Source organism: Aythya ferina (genome assembly GCF_964211825.1).
Source record: "Aythya ferina genome assembly, chromosome: 8".
In the NCBI taxonomy this organism is placed as follows: domain Eukaryota; kingdom Metazoa; phylum Chordata; class Aves; order Anseriformes; family Anatidae; genus Aythya; species Aythya ferina.
In genome coordinates, this window is record NC_140304.1 from 28,463,687 (window position 1) to 28,480,125 (window position 16,439).

General features: G+C 37.2%; 1 protein-coding gene across 2 annotated transcripts in view; it reads right to left on the minus strand.

The window, feature by feature from the left end:
• USP24 (ubiquitin specific peptidase 24) overlaps positions 1 to 16,439 on the minus strand; it is a 60,338-nt gene that overhangs the window by 18,241 nt on the left and 25,658 nt on the right. For both annotated transcript variants that reach the window (XM_084528485.1, XM_084528484.1), the window contains 26 exons: positions 16,189 to 16,338; positions 15,492 to 15,623; positions 14,837 to 14,948; positions 14,527 to 14,603; positions 13,406 to 13,546; positions 13,200 to 13,253; positions 12,895 to 13,010; positions 12,216 to 12,282; positions 11,943 to 12,053; positions 11,475 to 11,573; positions 11,221 to 11,391; positions 10,577 to 10,662; positions 10,335 to 10,428; positions 9,911 to 10,066; positions 7,497 to 7,594; positions 6,655 to 6,750; positions 6,273 to 6,501; positions 5,775 to 5,934; positions 5,362 to 5,517; positions 4,720 to 4,790; positions 3,795 to 3,955; positions 3,052 to 3,113; positions 2,136 to 2,327; positions 1,819 to 1,936; positions 819 to 963; positions 261 to 380 (listed from right to left, as the gene is read on the minus strand). In XM_084528485.1, coding sequence (XP_084384611.1) covers positions 261 to 380; positions 819 to 963; positions 1,819 to 1,936; positions 2,136 to 2,327; positions 3,052 to 3,113; positions 3,795 to 3,955; positions 4,720 to 4,790; positions 5,362 to 5,517; positions 5,775 to 5,934; positions 6,273 to 6,501; positions 6,655 to 6,750; positions 7,497 to 7,594; positions 9,911 to 10,066; positions 10,335 to 10,428; positions 10,577 to 10,662; positions 11,221 to 11,391; positions 11,475 to 11,573; positions 11,943 to 12,053; positions 12,216 to 12,282; positions 12,895 to 13,010; positions 13,200 to 13,253; positions 13,406 to 13,546; positions 14,527 to 14,603; positions 14,837 to 14,948; positions 15,492 to 15,623; positions 16,189 to 16,338 — 3,174 coding nt within the window. The remainder of the gene's footprint in view (positions 1 to 260; positions 381 to 818; positions 964 to 1,818; positions 1,937 to 2,135; positions 2,328 to 3,051; positions 3,114 to 3,794; positions 3,956 to 4,719; positions 4,791 to 5,361; positions 5,518 to 5,774; positions 5,935 to 6,272; positions 6,502 to 6,654; positions 6,751 to 7,496; positions 7,595 to 9,910; positions 10,067 to 10,334; positions 10,429 to 10,576; positions 10,663 to 11,220; positions 11,392 to 11,474; positions 11,574 to 11,942; positions 12,054 to 12,215; positions 12,283 to 12,894; positions 13,011 to 13,199; positions 13,254 to 13,405; positions 13,547 to 14,526; positions 14,604 to 14,836; positions 14,949 to 15,491; positions 15,624 to 16,188; positions 16,339 to 16,439) is intronic.

Here is a 16,439-nt window from a genome sequence, read left to right on the forward strand (position 1 = left end):
CTTTGCCAAGAACTAATACTTTAGGTTTTCATGACACGGCATGATAAGTTAAAAGTAATCATTTGTGTATCTATATTTTTAGTGTATATGTGCTATGTATATGCACTCTGTATATTTATACATAGAAATTATGTATATAAATACTTTTTTTTTTTTTTTTTTTAAGAAAAAACAATGTTACAAATGGCGTGAAATGAACTCGCAGCTCAGGTGACAGTTAATTCTGAAAAGAGGACTTTACAGGACACTGAACCAATTACCTCTGGGAGCCCAGGTTGCATATATAACTGCTGGAAGACGGCATTCATGTAACAAGTAGCACCACCATTCTTTAGTCCCACAAATCCTGAAATGGAGCGACTATCCACTGGGGGAAGATACTAGAATGAGAAACATTTGTCTCAATAAATCATGGAACATGTGAGACTCCAACATTATCTCTTTTATAATCACCTTTATAATGAACTGTTATGTACTATTTTATGGAAAACCAGGAAAATCAGTTCTGAAATATCACAAGAGCTGTATTTGCTCATCTATACAGTTAATATTCAGCATAAAACTGAAAAAGCAGCCTAAAATATATCTAAATGAAATTAGTGATAATTAAGCAACACTTCTCTCTTATGCAAATAATTGACAAAGACTCATAAGAGTGTTTGCTTCTCAGAAAGGTCAACTGGATCTTCATTTACTTGTCTGCTTTTTGTAATTTTAAACTGAAGACCATGGAAGTTTCTTGAATGAAGCAGCTCAATAGATCAGACAGTACTAATGCTATCACGCTAATGCAAATTAAAAAAAGGCTTCTTGCTTACGTCAAACTCCTTTGTAAGTGCAGGGTCACACTGGTGATGCATAGAAAGCAGCTCTTTTGTAATAAGCTGAAGATTGGAAGGTGAGCTATCAGCCAGCATTACCAACACTTCATAGGCAGCTAATCGGCTATCTGCTGTACTGCACCTATAAGAAGCAAGCCACAGTTAAGATCTATTTTTAAAGATTACTCAATTATTTCTAATTTTAGAGAGCCATATTACTCAGAACAAGCGACAATTGTTCAAAAGGACTAGTTTAAATGCTAAAAATCTCCTGAGAGACTGCAGTGTTCTTTGTTTTTTTTTCTTTCTTGGGGAGGCAGATGGGAAGGAAAGCAGAGGATGAGCAGCCCCAGAAATATTCTTTTAAATAAGCCTTTCCTCCTGACATGGAGATGCCTGTGCTTAACATTCAGTAGCAAGGAAACACGGTACCCAGAAAAGAAGACAGTTTGTTCCACCTCTGAGGACTAACAATCAGATTCTCTCTATTTCTGTAACACTGGTGGAGACAAAATGACTGATGTACACTGAAATGAGCTTTGGAAGAGCTAGACCAGACAACTTCCTTGCTAGGAAGACCTTAGACCTACAGCGTGCTAAACCAGTAGAAAACAACTCTTCAATGGATCTAGCACACTACCCTTTTCTTCTGAAGGCCAAAGAAAAGTCTTTATTTAAAGAAACAAGAGAGAATGCTTGAGATGAACAGCAACAGAACAATACATCATGGTGTAGCACGTCATATGCAATCAATGCATCAAGTTAATAAAAATGCCAGCTACTCATATGAAACTTAAAAAGCCTATTCAAGATGCCAAGAACATATAAACTCCTAAAAACACTATTTGGACGCTTATGTAGGAAACAAATTGGGAAGATATGCTCTGAAGAAAGCTCCAACATTGGTATGAACTCCATGTATCTATAGCCTCAATGTGGCATTTGCATTCATGAGTACTTGGACAAACCCAAGACAAACAAAAAAACAATTTTTTACTTTGGATGAAAGTCTTGTTGACTGATTGCAGCGCTGCCTGCTGGAGAATGGCTGTTCAGAATAATCCTGGACGCTCTGAAGAGGAAGTCATCCAACAATGGCTTAATCAAAGATGAACCTGTAACACAGTAATCCACATCTACTGTTAAATACATTACATGCTGAACTGCCAATGCTATTCCTTTCAGCTCTGTCACTTCTAATGACATATTATTATATCTTCTACTTATGTCTTCAAAACATTTTCTAGGTAATTTTTAAACACTGTGCAGAATTCATGCTGGTCCAGCCACTTTAGAATGAAAAGGAATACTTACCAACCATTTCCTTCTCTGCTCCACAAAGTGAAAGGAGAGTCTTGATGAGCCTTAAGTGTCCTGCTAACAAGATGTTATCAGCTTCACTGGTCTCACACTCAGCTGTGCGGTTGGGTTCAAAATTGTCTAGCCAGGTGATCTCATCTTCTAACATGGCAGCTGGACTTATCTTTAGCTGTTCCATTTCTGATGCTACAAGATCAAAAGGGAACCCCCACAAAAAAAAGAAATTATCAGTTCCGTACGTACATATAAGTGTAGAATTTAAATACAAAGAATCTCAAACAAGGTCTCAAACAAGAGTAGACAGCTTTTGAACTGGACTTCCACTCGTGCTGTTATGTTACCAAACAGAAAACAATCAATTAGAGAATTTTCCAGGAAAGGGAATGATACTTGGAAAGATTTCTAGAAGTAGGTCAAACTGAATTCTGAGAGGGTACAGGCAGTGTGGAGTGGTAGTATGTTTATATATATGTATTCTTATGGGGAAGGTGCTGCAGTGATTTACTCTGCAAGCTGAGTATACAGGTAGGTATTTCACATCTCCTCATGGAGGAAACTGACATACATATACTACTTAAGGCTCTTGATTATCTTACTGTAATTTTTCATCTCTGTACTTCCAACTGAAGGCCTAACAGATTGTCTAGTTTATCCCACAATATGTAAAAAGAGCATCTTCTGCAAAGGAACTCATTTCAGTTACCAAAAGGATTAGTTGCCTTGCAGTTACCAAACACCAAGAATTGCCCACATCAGGCATTAACAGCACAGAATGGCCAGCACACTGTCAAGTCACATTGAGTTAATCCTCATAAAGTCTACATTCTGCATCTGGTCTACAGAAGGAAGACATTTAGAAGTTGCAATCAGAGTAGCATGTATGTCTGGGCCATAATCTAAACGTACTTACATGTCAGATCATCCAATAATTGACATCTCAGGTCAAAGTATTCTGTACACTGGGATAAAAGTCTAAAAGATACAAATAGAAGAGTTTATTTTGGGAAAAAGTTTCTAATTTTAATTTAAGCTATTACCTTTAAGGCCCATGTTCTCCGTCCATCTAATTCAAGTATTGTAGCTGTCTTGGTATGCTTTTTATGCATGTGCTTCAGTTTTAAAATGATTGCTTCTGATTATTTTTTTGAGTAACATTTAACATTGCTTTCTTCCCTCACCTCATAAGTTAAATACCAAATGGTAATGTCAACAACATATTTTAGGTTGTCAGTTACTCCTTTACTCAGATTCTTCTAGACTAGTATATTGAATAGTCTTTGGCCAGTCAGGGACATGTCAACAAAACTGACACAGTCTTAGCAGGTGCAATGGTTAACAAACAAGTCATTTCGACTACTACAAGAACATCCTAGAAAGAGAATGCCTATTTAGCAACTACAGCCTCTGGGAAGTTAAATAAAACAAACTGTATGAATTCACAGAGGAAGAGCTGTACATTAGAAATTCAGATTTCTCTCCAACTTACATACTTCCTGAACTTTCTGGGGCATGACAGACATGTCTACTTTCCACAGAATTGCAGAAACAAAGTCCTAATCACCTATACCTCAGAACTTCCAAAGCACTACTAATTTAAAAAACAAACAAACAAACAATAGGTTCCCTTCCCCAGTAAACACACATCTGCCTTACCTCTGGTTAATTCCTCTCATGATGCTGGTTGGTGACCAAAGAGGCAGCTGGGCACTGAGAATAACACTCAGGAGAAACTGGTTTGGCTTTTGTACATCTGGGTGAGTTGACGTGTCAGTCTGACTAAGGGTGTACAACTGGTCACAGGCAACACGACGAATCTGAAAAAGTATCATTGTCAAGCACTAGACCTTACTCAATGGCTGCCAAAAATAAACTTCTGTTTGGTTAGAAACCTGACAAAACCCAGACACTGAAAACCTCGTGGAAACTAGAGCATGAGCTCCATACCCACCAGCCAGGCCTTCTCTATTTATAGGGATTTAGCAAACCACTTTCATCCCTCTGCTAACAGCTCTGATGCTTTATTAAACACAGACTATCAGTTCAGGTAAGGGGTGAAAAGATAAAACAACTTCATACAAAATAGGAGGAATGCCATGAAATGAAGTAAGTGCGGCTTGAAAAAAATCTCTAGATTTTTTAATATCTAGAATAATCTAAAATCAGAAAAAAAAAATTTAGGAGGGTTCTGACATTTGGAAGATTCTTTCAAGAAGTCCAGAAGAGTCCATTAGATCTTACCCAAAACTTTTCAGACAATAGTTCCTTGTAACTTCCCCTTGTTGAGAAGGTGAAAGTACTAGTATTATATAATCTGTCTCACCAAAATGAGAGTATTTTCTGACTATTCAAAGCACAGCTCTGCCTCATGGATTATACAAGCCTAAAGAATGCAATACTTCAGCATTTGTTATCAACACAGCACTAAGTACTGGAATTACTAGCCATTACCCAAAGGTTATTTATACAAACAGTGTTAGAATACTTGTAAAGAACAATTTTATCATGAGATGACATGAAATGAATAAAGTATACACATTTCACTGAAACATTAAAGAAGTTTTCAGAGAAAAACTCTTACCTCAGCACTTGGTGATCCAAGCAGTATGTCAATGATAAAATCAGCAACACAAGGCAAATTGTAAAAAGATCCTAGAACAGAAGAATATGAGGTTATCTTTTCTAGAATAATCATTTAAAATCACTGTTACAGTCTTATATTAAAATACCATATAGGACTTATAGGACATACCCTGTTGTCAATACCAAAAAGCAGGAATGGGTATTTGCATGTTTCTCCATCTCCTTCCATCAGAGACGAGCACTACCTCATAACAGCATTTTCCTTCTCCTTCCACCACCACCATTTACATTTCTTGTACACAAAAGGTTCAAGTACTAAACATTAGCTGTGCAAACAGCAGCACGTGCAGAACTATGTCCTTCAGAGCCAGTACAAATATTTATATACTGGCAGTAAGTTAGCTTTCCCAGTGCATTTCACTAAGGCACAGCACCACATGCCTTGTTTCATGCCACCTACTGTTCAGTCCTGGGTATAAAAAATGCATTTTTAAAATCAAATTGTGAGTTTGTCACTTGAGCTGAGAAGGTAACTTAGAAATTTCAGAGTTTCTCATGATTATTTTTTAAACCATCTTCATAAGACTTCACCCTCCTTACTTATACTCCAAACACTGAGTAATCCAATTCTATTTCATACCTAGTTGCTGACTGCGTAGCTGAAGGCAGGTTACTAACAGAGACAGGGCTTCTCCAGCAATCAGAGCATCTTTGGTAGATACGGACTGCTGTCTCACACAGATACCAGCATGCAGTGCTGTTGGCTCTCCTTCACTTCCTGAACTGCAATTACTTCCTGTATTAAGAAATGAACAAATGCTATAACCCATTACATTTTTCATGCATCTTCAGCCTCTGGTCGGTTATCTACAACTTAAGTCTTCTCTAAAAGCCACACGAACATGCAACATTTTTCTTAGATTTATGTAATTCAGCTTCACACTTCACATGTGTTAAATTAAGAATAAACCAAATACTTCCATCCCTAAAGATGGCTTCCAAATGCTTCCTTCAATAAAGATGTTTTAAAATATGTTAGGCACAGTAACCTACCTGAGCTGCTAAGTCTGTTTCGAATCCCTGCAGGAAATAAAGTGTTGCTTTCTTTTATTGGCTGACTACTTCCTACGAGGTCCAGTCGTCCTGCAGCAGCTGCCCAAGAAAGTCGCATGAAGCAAGCCACTGTAGAAGTGAAATCGTTCACCTCCATAGTCTGAAGAAATAAGAAACAGCATTAATTCTGTGATGGTTGACAGCCTTTATTAATGATAGGGATAAGAGGAATGTATCTTCTGGATCACATCAAATTCACATTTGGATTTGTTCTTCTCCCTTCTCTAACCAGGCTTAAGGATACCTTAAGTTAGATGTTAAAAACCAGATAAAGGTAGGGAAGAGAGACTGATAACATGGATTTCCAGAGGCTTTTAAATGAAGCCTGGGCAAAAACTCATATAGAAAGTAGACTTTTGACTGAAAATACAGGAGTTATACAGCTGCCACCAGAGATCACACTGCTACATCACCATAAATTATCAAACACTTCCTTACTTGTATGGCAACTCTTGCTGCTGGTATGATTTCTTCTACCCTAATGGAGGATCTATCAGACACAGAGAGCTGTCGGTAGGATGACTTCTCAGGTGTTCCACAAATGGACATCTGCCTACTTCCTTGCCGGCTGACGTTACGGAAGGGGCGCGAGGACAATGCTTCTACCCCATCCTTAATGAAATCCTCATCCAGTAAGGTAGGCATTGTCTGGCCAACAAGCAAGAACCTACATTCACAGAGCAGAAATGTCAAGCTTATTTTTGAATGTTCACAGCAAGTGAACAACTGATACTTTGAGTTCTATTTCAAACAAATATTACAAGGGACACTCCAAAAGCCAAGAGAGCAGCACTCAATCTAATGAGAAGCAATTACTTACCTTGCAAGTTGCAGGCAGATGGAATAGACTCCCTGTCTGGTTTCATAGTCTACTTCTGAAGGGATGGAATCTCTCTGCATCACATTCACCACCAAACTTAAAAACAAATCAATAATACAGGCTCTGTTTGAAAGCATTTTACTTAGGAAAGAGGTGCAATTAATTTATCTCCATCCTTCCCTCCTCTTATTCGCTCAACTGAATGCCAGTTAAAACTGCCAAACTGGCAGCTTTGGAGACTAACATCCCTATTTTCCCCTCCTGCATTTATAGATTGGAGATTTCCGTTCCTGCTGGTAAATGCTTCAGGATCTACGGGGTACAGAAATTTAAGAGCAACACATACTTGACAATTTTGACACAATTATAAGCAGTGTTGCCAAGTCCTCCAAATGACTGTACCTTATCTGAAGGGTCTGGATTTCAGAGACGGTCAAATTTCATTTGGTTCCCAATACACAATCCACACTTTGACTGCTAGAAACTGTCTGCTGGTGTGTATGCAGAACATAGCACGTGTAATGTAGCCACTTACAAATTTGAACTGGAATGCTAGCTATTGAAATCTCCATTATTTAACTACCTCTGTGTAAGCTACACTTCATAGGCTTATCTGTGGCTATCTTTATTTTGGTGTTAATATGATATACACCATTACATTACCATGGTAGCTATGGTATCTTTCCAGACACTTGCAAATAAAAGGATAGCTTTGAATGGACTTTTCCTCTAAAAAAAAGCAGCTCAAAACTGTACAAGTGTGCTACAGCATGGAAAGCAGAACCACAGAACAGCTAGCTAAATTAAGTGTTACAAATAGAGTCAAGATTTTGAAATCTAACCTCAAACCTCCTGCTCTGAGGAAATTTTCACAGAAAGACTTGGCACAGTTTCTTGCCATTTCGTCATCTGCAGTTGGCATCAGCTTGGAGCTCAGTACCTAAAATAAAGTATTCACACATAAATCTTAGTATTTCCTTACTGCTGAAGTTCAAAACTATAGTAGGAAAAAATCCACTACTAATGGAATTAACAATACAGCTCTATTAAGCTCTAGTCTGTAAAGAGAAATCATACTAAAAATATCCAGGACAGCAAAGACTACTACAGATATTTATCCTGTATCAAAGGGCATTTTTATCTTCACTGCTGTTTATTTATTAAGAGAATAAAGTACATACTCTAGTCTGTGAAATGTGTCTTCAGGCTCAGAAGGAACTCCTTAATAGCACAAATCCTTCTCCTTTCGAGATTTTCAGTTGACAGCAGCCAATAAAACACCCTAGAGATGGCTTACGTATTAACTCATGTCTTCTGAAATAATTGTATTAAATATAATTTTCTTTTTTTTTTTCTTTTTTTTTTTTTTTTTAAGGATAGTCCAGATAATTCTACAGCCCTTGTGAACTTCACCTCTGCATCATCCCTCTTGTTTTAAGTCAGCACTGAACTTCACAGAATCCAATTACACACGGAAATACGGACGTAGAATTCTGCAGTCCCTGTTGATACATTTATAATCCATTTCACTTTTTTAAAAAAACAAAATAAATAGAAAAAAATATAGAAGTTGCTTGCTTTCTTGTAAAGTCCCTTCAGTAGATACAGCCAACAATGCTGCACATGGAAAAACAAAATATGTGGTTTCCATGCTCACATAGCATAAGCATGGTTTACAGAGTTCCAGGTATGAAACCTTACTACAACACTGCATGAGATAACCCTGAACCTCTAAGACAGATAATTTTAATTTCTTTCACACCTCTAAAATTTGCTGCACACATTCTTCAGGAAGCAGTTATCCCAGTGCTCTGGACTGGTTTCCTAGTGTTTGAACATGTTATCAGCTGGGGGAATAAAACACCGTGCCATCTTTTTCTGACAATACTCATCTTCCAACTGGCTTGACTGGATTTGAGGAGCAAGTCCACTCAAAATCTACATATCTAATCCAATTTACTACTATTTATTCCTTGCCAGAAAAGCAAGCAAAGTATTGCTTGCTTTCATTATTTTCTCTGGCACAGAAGTAGATAGCCATCTTGTCACACTGTAAGATAACCTGCCAGTTCAACAAAATATCCTTGCTGTGATATGTTAAGCCATTTGCTTCCAGTTGTAGAACTTGTCAACACATTTTAGAGACAAATATATTTCATTCCAGCTTGACAGAAAAAGGAGGAACCCTACCAGTGCAATGGGATGTCAGAGTGTAGGATGATCAAGACTGAATGTTAAGACTGCAGAAGTCCAAAGGAAGGCAACTATAACAAAACTCCTACAGCAATCTTGGCACACACTGAAGACAGAACAGTAACTTGGTCCACTGTTTTTGAAGCTGCTAGCAATGATCCTACAACTTCATATTATTCAGACTATATTTGTAACATGTCCTTATTAACGGTGGGATCTGTGAGCAGAACTAGACACTGCCCAGTTTCCTAGAGCGTGCAGATTAATGTGACGTAAGAACACCACCAACTGAACCCTTTCATTCTCTTTAAAATCCATGCACTGAGCACTTGGAAAGAATCTTTTTATAGTGTCCAACCCAGTGTATTAGACTTCTGGATAAAGAACTTACGCAGGAGAATACTGAGGGTTAAAAAAATTGTATGCATTCCACTCACTTTGCATGCACAGTTAAAACAGGCCAGAAGCTCCTGGGTATAAGCCCTGCGCATTTGGATAGTGAAAATTCTTCACAGCTGAATGCTTCAAGAAATATTCCTCCTTAGCCTCTACAGACAGAATATGGTAGACTTATGTAGAAGGAAAATTAGCATTCTTTTTGCCAGCTCCCTCTGAATCTCTAGTATTATTCTCCCTTAAAGTAATCAACCTTTCAAAAGGATTTGAGTAGAAACAAGCTAAACAACTACTCCCCTTCATTTTTAAAAGGGCCAACATTTTCATGTGATAAAAAATTCATTAAGTATTGGGAGATTCAGGCAGGAATTGTACCTGAACAGTAAGGATTTCAACATTTCTCTGCTTCTCTCCACATAAATCAAAATACTCCTTCCACCTTGCAATCACAAGAGAGGCGTGACTTCACAATAAAGTCTCTAACGTGGAACTTTTTTTACCCCTTCTGTTACGGGGAATTTATTGTATACAGGAAAACAGGCTATGACTCGACATGTGCAATTTCCATAACATCATGGTGAATTTGAGGCCTCCTGCCCAAGAAAATTTGATCTACTTAAACCTAGCACTCAGAAACACAAGTATGAAAGAAGAAAATTTTTCTTACCTCTAAATTATAGAGAACTCTAAAGGTGGACATGCCTGGAGCAAAAGATCTGAAAAGACTTTCTAGTATTGAACTAGCACTGGGCTGATGTTGGTGTTTTGAAGACAAGGAGGGGGATTTTGAAGACTGAGAGCTTGATTCTGAGAGCAGTGTTTTCTAGGAGAAATAAGTCACAGAAAAAAAAAAACACATTTTTAGACAACTGCAGTTTGTTATAATTGGCAACATCATATTATCTCATATAATCCCTATAATAACCCTTTCATCTCCAAATGCTCAGAAATACGTCATTAACCCCTAAGATGAGCATTGTTTTGCACTAGCTTCAAACCCAAAGATTATCATTTTACAGATAACTTAAGAAATCTGCTAGTAAAACCCTTTTTGTTCAGCTCACCAGTATTTGGTATTGTTTAATCCATACCTTCCTTCCCAGGGAATCAAGCTGATCAAGTGCCTCTTGAATAGCTGGGTCAGTAGGAATTAAAAGCAGAAGTTTTCTCACCCGCAGCGTTATTCTGAAAAGTTATCAGAAATTACTTAGGCAAAAGAGGGCTCAGCCACACTGTGACCAGGTGAATACTTATACCCTATAAAATAAGCAGCTATTTGAGCTTTGCAACATGAGCATTTCTTCCATATTTGATAACCACTTAGCTTGCTTACCTTGGCTCCTCTAGATTGGCAAGCTGGTAAAGCATATCAAACACATTACACACGAGAGCCATGACTACTCCAGGGAGGGATTTCTCCTGAGAATTAAGCAAAAATATGAAGGTGTTATTTTTGTCCTCCCTTCTCTGTTCTAAGTAATTTAGTAGAGCTCTTCATTGAAGCAACTGACCCAGACGTCAATGTGGCTCGGTGAAATCCCATCTACCTTCCAGATTGAGACCATCTGAATTTCACTATTACCCCATTTCCCTTTTAATAAGCAAATTTTGACACCAACGATTATTTAATGTTCACATACAATGCAGACTAGGAGTAGTCTGAATATGCTAGTTGATACTTTCTAGTTTATTTTCATACTGCAGCTTTATTAATGGTGAAAATCTGGAAATCTCTGCTCCAGCCAGGTATGTAACCTCAAAATTAAGTCAAGAGTCGCTTGTTCCAGGATTTAAGAAAAGACTCTGTAAAGATTAATGTAGCCTGCTTGGTACATAAGTGTAAAAAGCTGATGTAAAAAGCTTCTGTCCCAACTTCCTGTATCTTTTCCACCACCCAAGCCGTGTACTGCCCTACTACCCCCTTTTTATCTCATCCCCTTCAAAAGCAAGGGCAGTTTTCAGGCTACTACGTTGTACCTGTTCCATTGCATAGGATGAACTAAATACACCACTGCTGTTACTGGAAGTGGTTGAGGAATCTGCTGAGCTCCCTGACGGCGTCCCGCTTCCTGATGTTTTTACTGTAAGGACTTGTTCATCAGAGAAGCCCAATTGGTGGAGTAGTTTCTGATCTTTATTTACTGTTAGCTGCAAGAAAATATCTATCATTTAATTGATATCTGAAAGACAGATTTGATTTTTATACGTAATGAGAATTCTAGTTAACATACCAGGCTGTCATTGGCAAATATCTGTATATTATCCACAGGAGAATTCAACATCTTTGCTATCTTCCACCTGACGCTCCCTACAGTTTCATTGCTATGAGCCTGTAAAATTAAATGAGATTTGTTTAGTATGCCTGCTCAAGAACTCAATCCTGAGAGCTTTCAAGGAAGTTCTCCTGCATAGGATAGTAAAGGTATTAAGGTATAAAAGAGACTACTGGGGTAGGACAGCACTAGAAATGCTCTATCACTAACAGCAAGGAAACAACTTTTCCACCTTACAGTGATGTAAGCCATTTATGCTACAGACACATCCATTACTGTAGGCTTATACACACATTTAGCATTTTTAGATAGATTTCGCAGGCTGAGTCCTTAAAAACAGCTGCCTCTTTTAAGACCAAGTATCAAAAAGAACCAAGTAGCTAAAAGATCAACATGGCATGAAACACACAACCTGTACACACATACCTCTATGGTGAAGGTATCTTTGGTAGATTCATATGTAACATTAAGAGTTAAAATATGTCCATGAAAAGAGGCACCATGAGGTAGAATAGTTCGGGGGACAGAGTAAAGGTCCTGCCGGAAGAGAAAGACAATGGTAAAATACCATCCTTGAGAACAAATACATTTTTGTGATGACATGTAACAAATGTACTACAGTTACATAGGTTTAAATTACTTTCACTGTTTTTAATAATATTGGAAGTTGCATTCTTGCCTAGGAAGAAATTATCTTACCTCTATTGTTATCACATAACGCTCTGCCAATAGCAGCAGTCTCTCAATTATTACAAGTTTAGTTGACCTAGGGATAAACATGCAAAATAAGTTACTTGTCTCGGAGATTAGTTTTCAATGCCCACGTATAGCAATCATGAACTGTTTTCAAATGCAGCTCCTTAACACTGGGAATAATTCTTGACCTATTTTCGTAGTTTGTTATAATTGAATCTCGCATTACGCTGCTTGAGACATACTGAACTTCAGAAGCTTCATGTTTCCAGAGGTCACCTCTGTGCTCACATATTCAAGCTATACACATTTAAGCATGCATAAATTAAGGGGAAGGATAAAAACATCATTTTGTCTCCCAAATACAAAACACGTTGCCCCAGAAACAACACGAGCAGGACGGCAATTTTGAGAACTTCAGCACTCAGGCTTTCAGTCTATTTATGTTAATTTTTAAATACTATTTTTTTTTTAAAAAAAAACACAGGTTTTGTTAAAATATTTTTGGAATTCAAATTACATTGTGACAGAATACACAACTACCAATAATGAGAAACGAACACTGAACAGAATATTGCTGGCCAACACAGTAACTCAGCAATTTTGATCATCACTCAAAATCAGTCAGGAAGTTGCTGGGAGCAAATATATACGGCCATATTTGCCTTTTTGAAGACAAGCTTACCTGTAGGGAGATTGAACTGATGTTGCTACTGTAGGCATAGCAGTTGCTGTAAGCATTTTTGTAGCTCTTGTAACAGCGTGTGTTAATGTTGGACCGCCGAGTGCTGAACTGGCCGCCTAGAATATAAAGCGGAGCGTAAGTGGTTGTTTAAATAGACCATTAGTATGTGCCAGAGAGCTACAAGGACAAGAAATACCTGTGGAATTATTGTTTTCTTTAAATAGAATTACCATAGTCAATTATTGTAACCCTAAGATAAAAAAAATGAAAGAGGACATAGGTACAAGTAAAATTTGTTTTATTACCTCCAATCGTGTGTAGCAATCAGCAATGAATTTCTTGTGCAGTGATACCGAATCCTGCAGATACAACAGGCAAATGATTTAGAACTTAATACAAAAACATAGGAATTACTTATAAACTGAAAGAACCCAACAAACTATAGATTTTAACATGCAGAGTGTCAAATTGCTCTGAATGTCAAAGCATTTTCATATACAAATATGTTTACCTTTTTCAATCTAGGAGTTAGGTTAATATAGCTGTAATTTATTATCAATTGAATAGCTTCGTTTGCTATTTCTTCATCAGGTGATTCCATTGCAATCTTCCAAATGAAATCCATTCCTATTAATTCCAGTTTTTCTACACTCTATGCAAAAAAGAACAGCAGTAAAACGTGACTGGATTTCTTAAGAAAGAAAGAGTTCAAATGAGAACAAAACAGTTTTTCATCTGCTGGGAAAGTACTTTCTAATTAAATTTTAACAATTTTCTTTTCCAACACATTGCCAAGTTTTGCCACATTGCAAAGTGACACCAGTAGCTACAAACTTACATATTCATACTAGAAACAAAACACTTGTTTACAGGTGAAGTTCCAAAGAGCACTTCCAGTCAAGCCATGTGAAGAATTTTACAGTTCAAAACCACTGAGAAATGTAATCGGGAATGGAATTTGTTTCACAGAGGTCAATGTGGTAACAAACCACATTAGGTAAATAAATAATAAAACATCATAAAACCTACTAGAATACTTAGCAAAAAAAATATGCATTTGAAGTAAATTAACTCTGTGATAGAAATCTAGAATGCCTACGGAAAATACTTAACATAAAACCATTAACTTAAAGCCAGACAAGGATCACAAAGTTAAAAAAGAACTTGATTATGATAAGCCTAAGTCCCCTGTAAAGGAATAGAAAAACACACATTTTCCTGCCAAGGAAAAGCAAGAGAAATTCACACTAGAATTCATGATTGTTACTAGACCTGTGCAGAATTTTAGAAGCTACATACCAGCTTCTTGTTATCAATGGCTGAGTTTTATATTCAAGGCCTGTCTGGACGCCTACCTGGGCAGCCTGCTCTAAGGAACCTGCTTTGGCAGGGGGGGAGTTAGACCCGATGATCTTTCGAGGTCCCTTCCAAACCCTTCAATTCTGTGATGCTCCTATAGTTATTTCAGTGTTTTAGCTTCAGAATTTAACAACATTAACACTAGAAGGACAATCTGCATACTACCACAAACATGACCATATCAAACAGCTGATACAGAATCCTCGTCTAACCTCCTCCCTTCCTCAAGATACCACAAGTAGTACACAAGAATGAACTTGACAGGACACTCACCAACTGAGTCCCTTGCCTCTTTAGTCGATGGTCACACAGGTTCACATTTTCAAAGAAAGCCTTAAATAAACTAAAACCTGAAAGTGAAAAGTGATGCAAGCATTTTATTTAGGTCAGGACAAGTTTTTATCCTTTTTTAAAGGAGATACCAAATGCAAGAGTGACCTTTTTCTTCTATAACTATTAAAACTCAGAATGACAGCAGAAGACCCCTTTATTTACAGAGCTGTTTGACGTTTAATTTGAAGACTTAGAAAGCAAAATGATTATATTTATTTAAAAACCATGTTGACCAACATAATTTTCATACCATTCATAGTAATTTCATACGACTCCAGTTTAAGAATTTTCTCTTTGAAGAGCTGTTGCTGTACATCACTCTCTAGATCATGTTGTCCTTTGGTAAACCACTCAAAGCACATCTGTGAGTGAAAAGCAGGTATGTTTTTATCCCATTGTCATTACAATTATTTAAATTGTCGTTGCTGTATAAAACTACGTCAGATACTACCTATACTACCTTACATAACTGTGTAACTTATCACACAAAAGCTTGATCTGCAGCAAGAAATTCAAAATCTCACAGTAACTTTACTTATTATACCAGCTGTACTGCAGCATTGAGGTACTTTATCTTGATAGTCATCTCGCACCCAAATATCACTGAACATCTCTTTTATGACTCTGCAAGCTTTCAGGCAGCTATTTTCTAGCTAGCATCCATAAACCTGCAACTAATCTCCTCACCAACATTTCTCTTCCAGTCAAGTTTAATATTAAAAGAGCATCCTAGTCATAAGCAAACATAACAGAAGTGGCTTCATTAGCTTACACAGTAAGCATCTGATACCTTATTACTTAATGTTTACTACTTGAGTTCCATGTACCTCAACAAATAAAGGTTCATGAATAGCACATGTAAGATTCACTCTGCAACCACAGACAACAACTTGAGTATTTCTTACCTCTCGATCTAACTCACAAACATCCTGGCCAGTTACAAGGCATTCCCAGATCTCCCTGGCACGATTCCAGCCCAAATAAAGAGTGGCTTCTTGCAGAAAAAATGCCAAAAATTTTAGATGTGCTTCCAAATACTGAAAAAGGAAACAAACACAGTTTTAAGATTTTTCTTTCCATAACAAGAACTCTGAACATTTTTTTTTATTTTTTTTTTTTTTAGTTTTGACAAACTTAGTGATTGAATATGAGTACAGTTTGCAAAGCCTGAGGACTAGAAACTCTATGAAATGCACTTAGTTTCTATTTCACACAGTTCTTAAAATTACCGCTTTTTGATTATCTTTCTATGATGGCTTCAAACCGAAGCTTGCATATAAGCCAAAGGCTGCACAAGCTTGGAGACAGGAGCTCCTGGAATAACGAGATCATGTTCTCAACAAATCAGAGAAGACTCTGAGAAGAAATTTGTTGAGTGTGATGTTCCATCACCCTTGTTACATAATATAACGAAGCTGTAATAATTCCCAACAGATAAGTGTCAGAATTATGAATAAGAACTAGTGCAATTATTCACCAGACAGAACATATTCCAGTGAATTCCCAAAATAAAAAAACAACTAAATTTTATAAGACATGATGTAGTATATCACTGACCAAGTTTTCAACCCCCTAAGGCAGTAAGAAATGCAGGTTCAATACCTCCCGGTAAGTGTATCGGCCATCCACTAACGTTCCTCCAACAAGCCCTCCAGGACCTGCCACAGACGCAGCCAAACGGTGGCATGATATTAAGCTTCCTGTCACCAACTTCACTATTTCAAAATTTTTCTTTAGATCTTGAATAATGCTCTTGATAAAACAAACAAACATCAATAAAAGAGGTTTTTAAAAAATATATATAAACAGACATGCATTCAACAGTCTGCTCTTTTACAGAAAAGTGTTTTTTA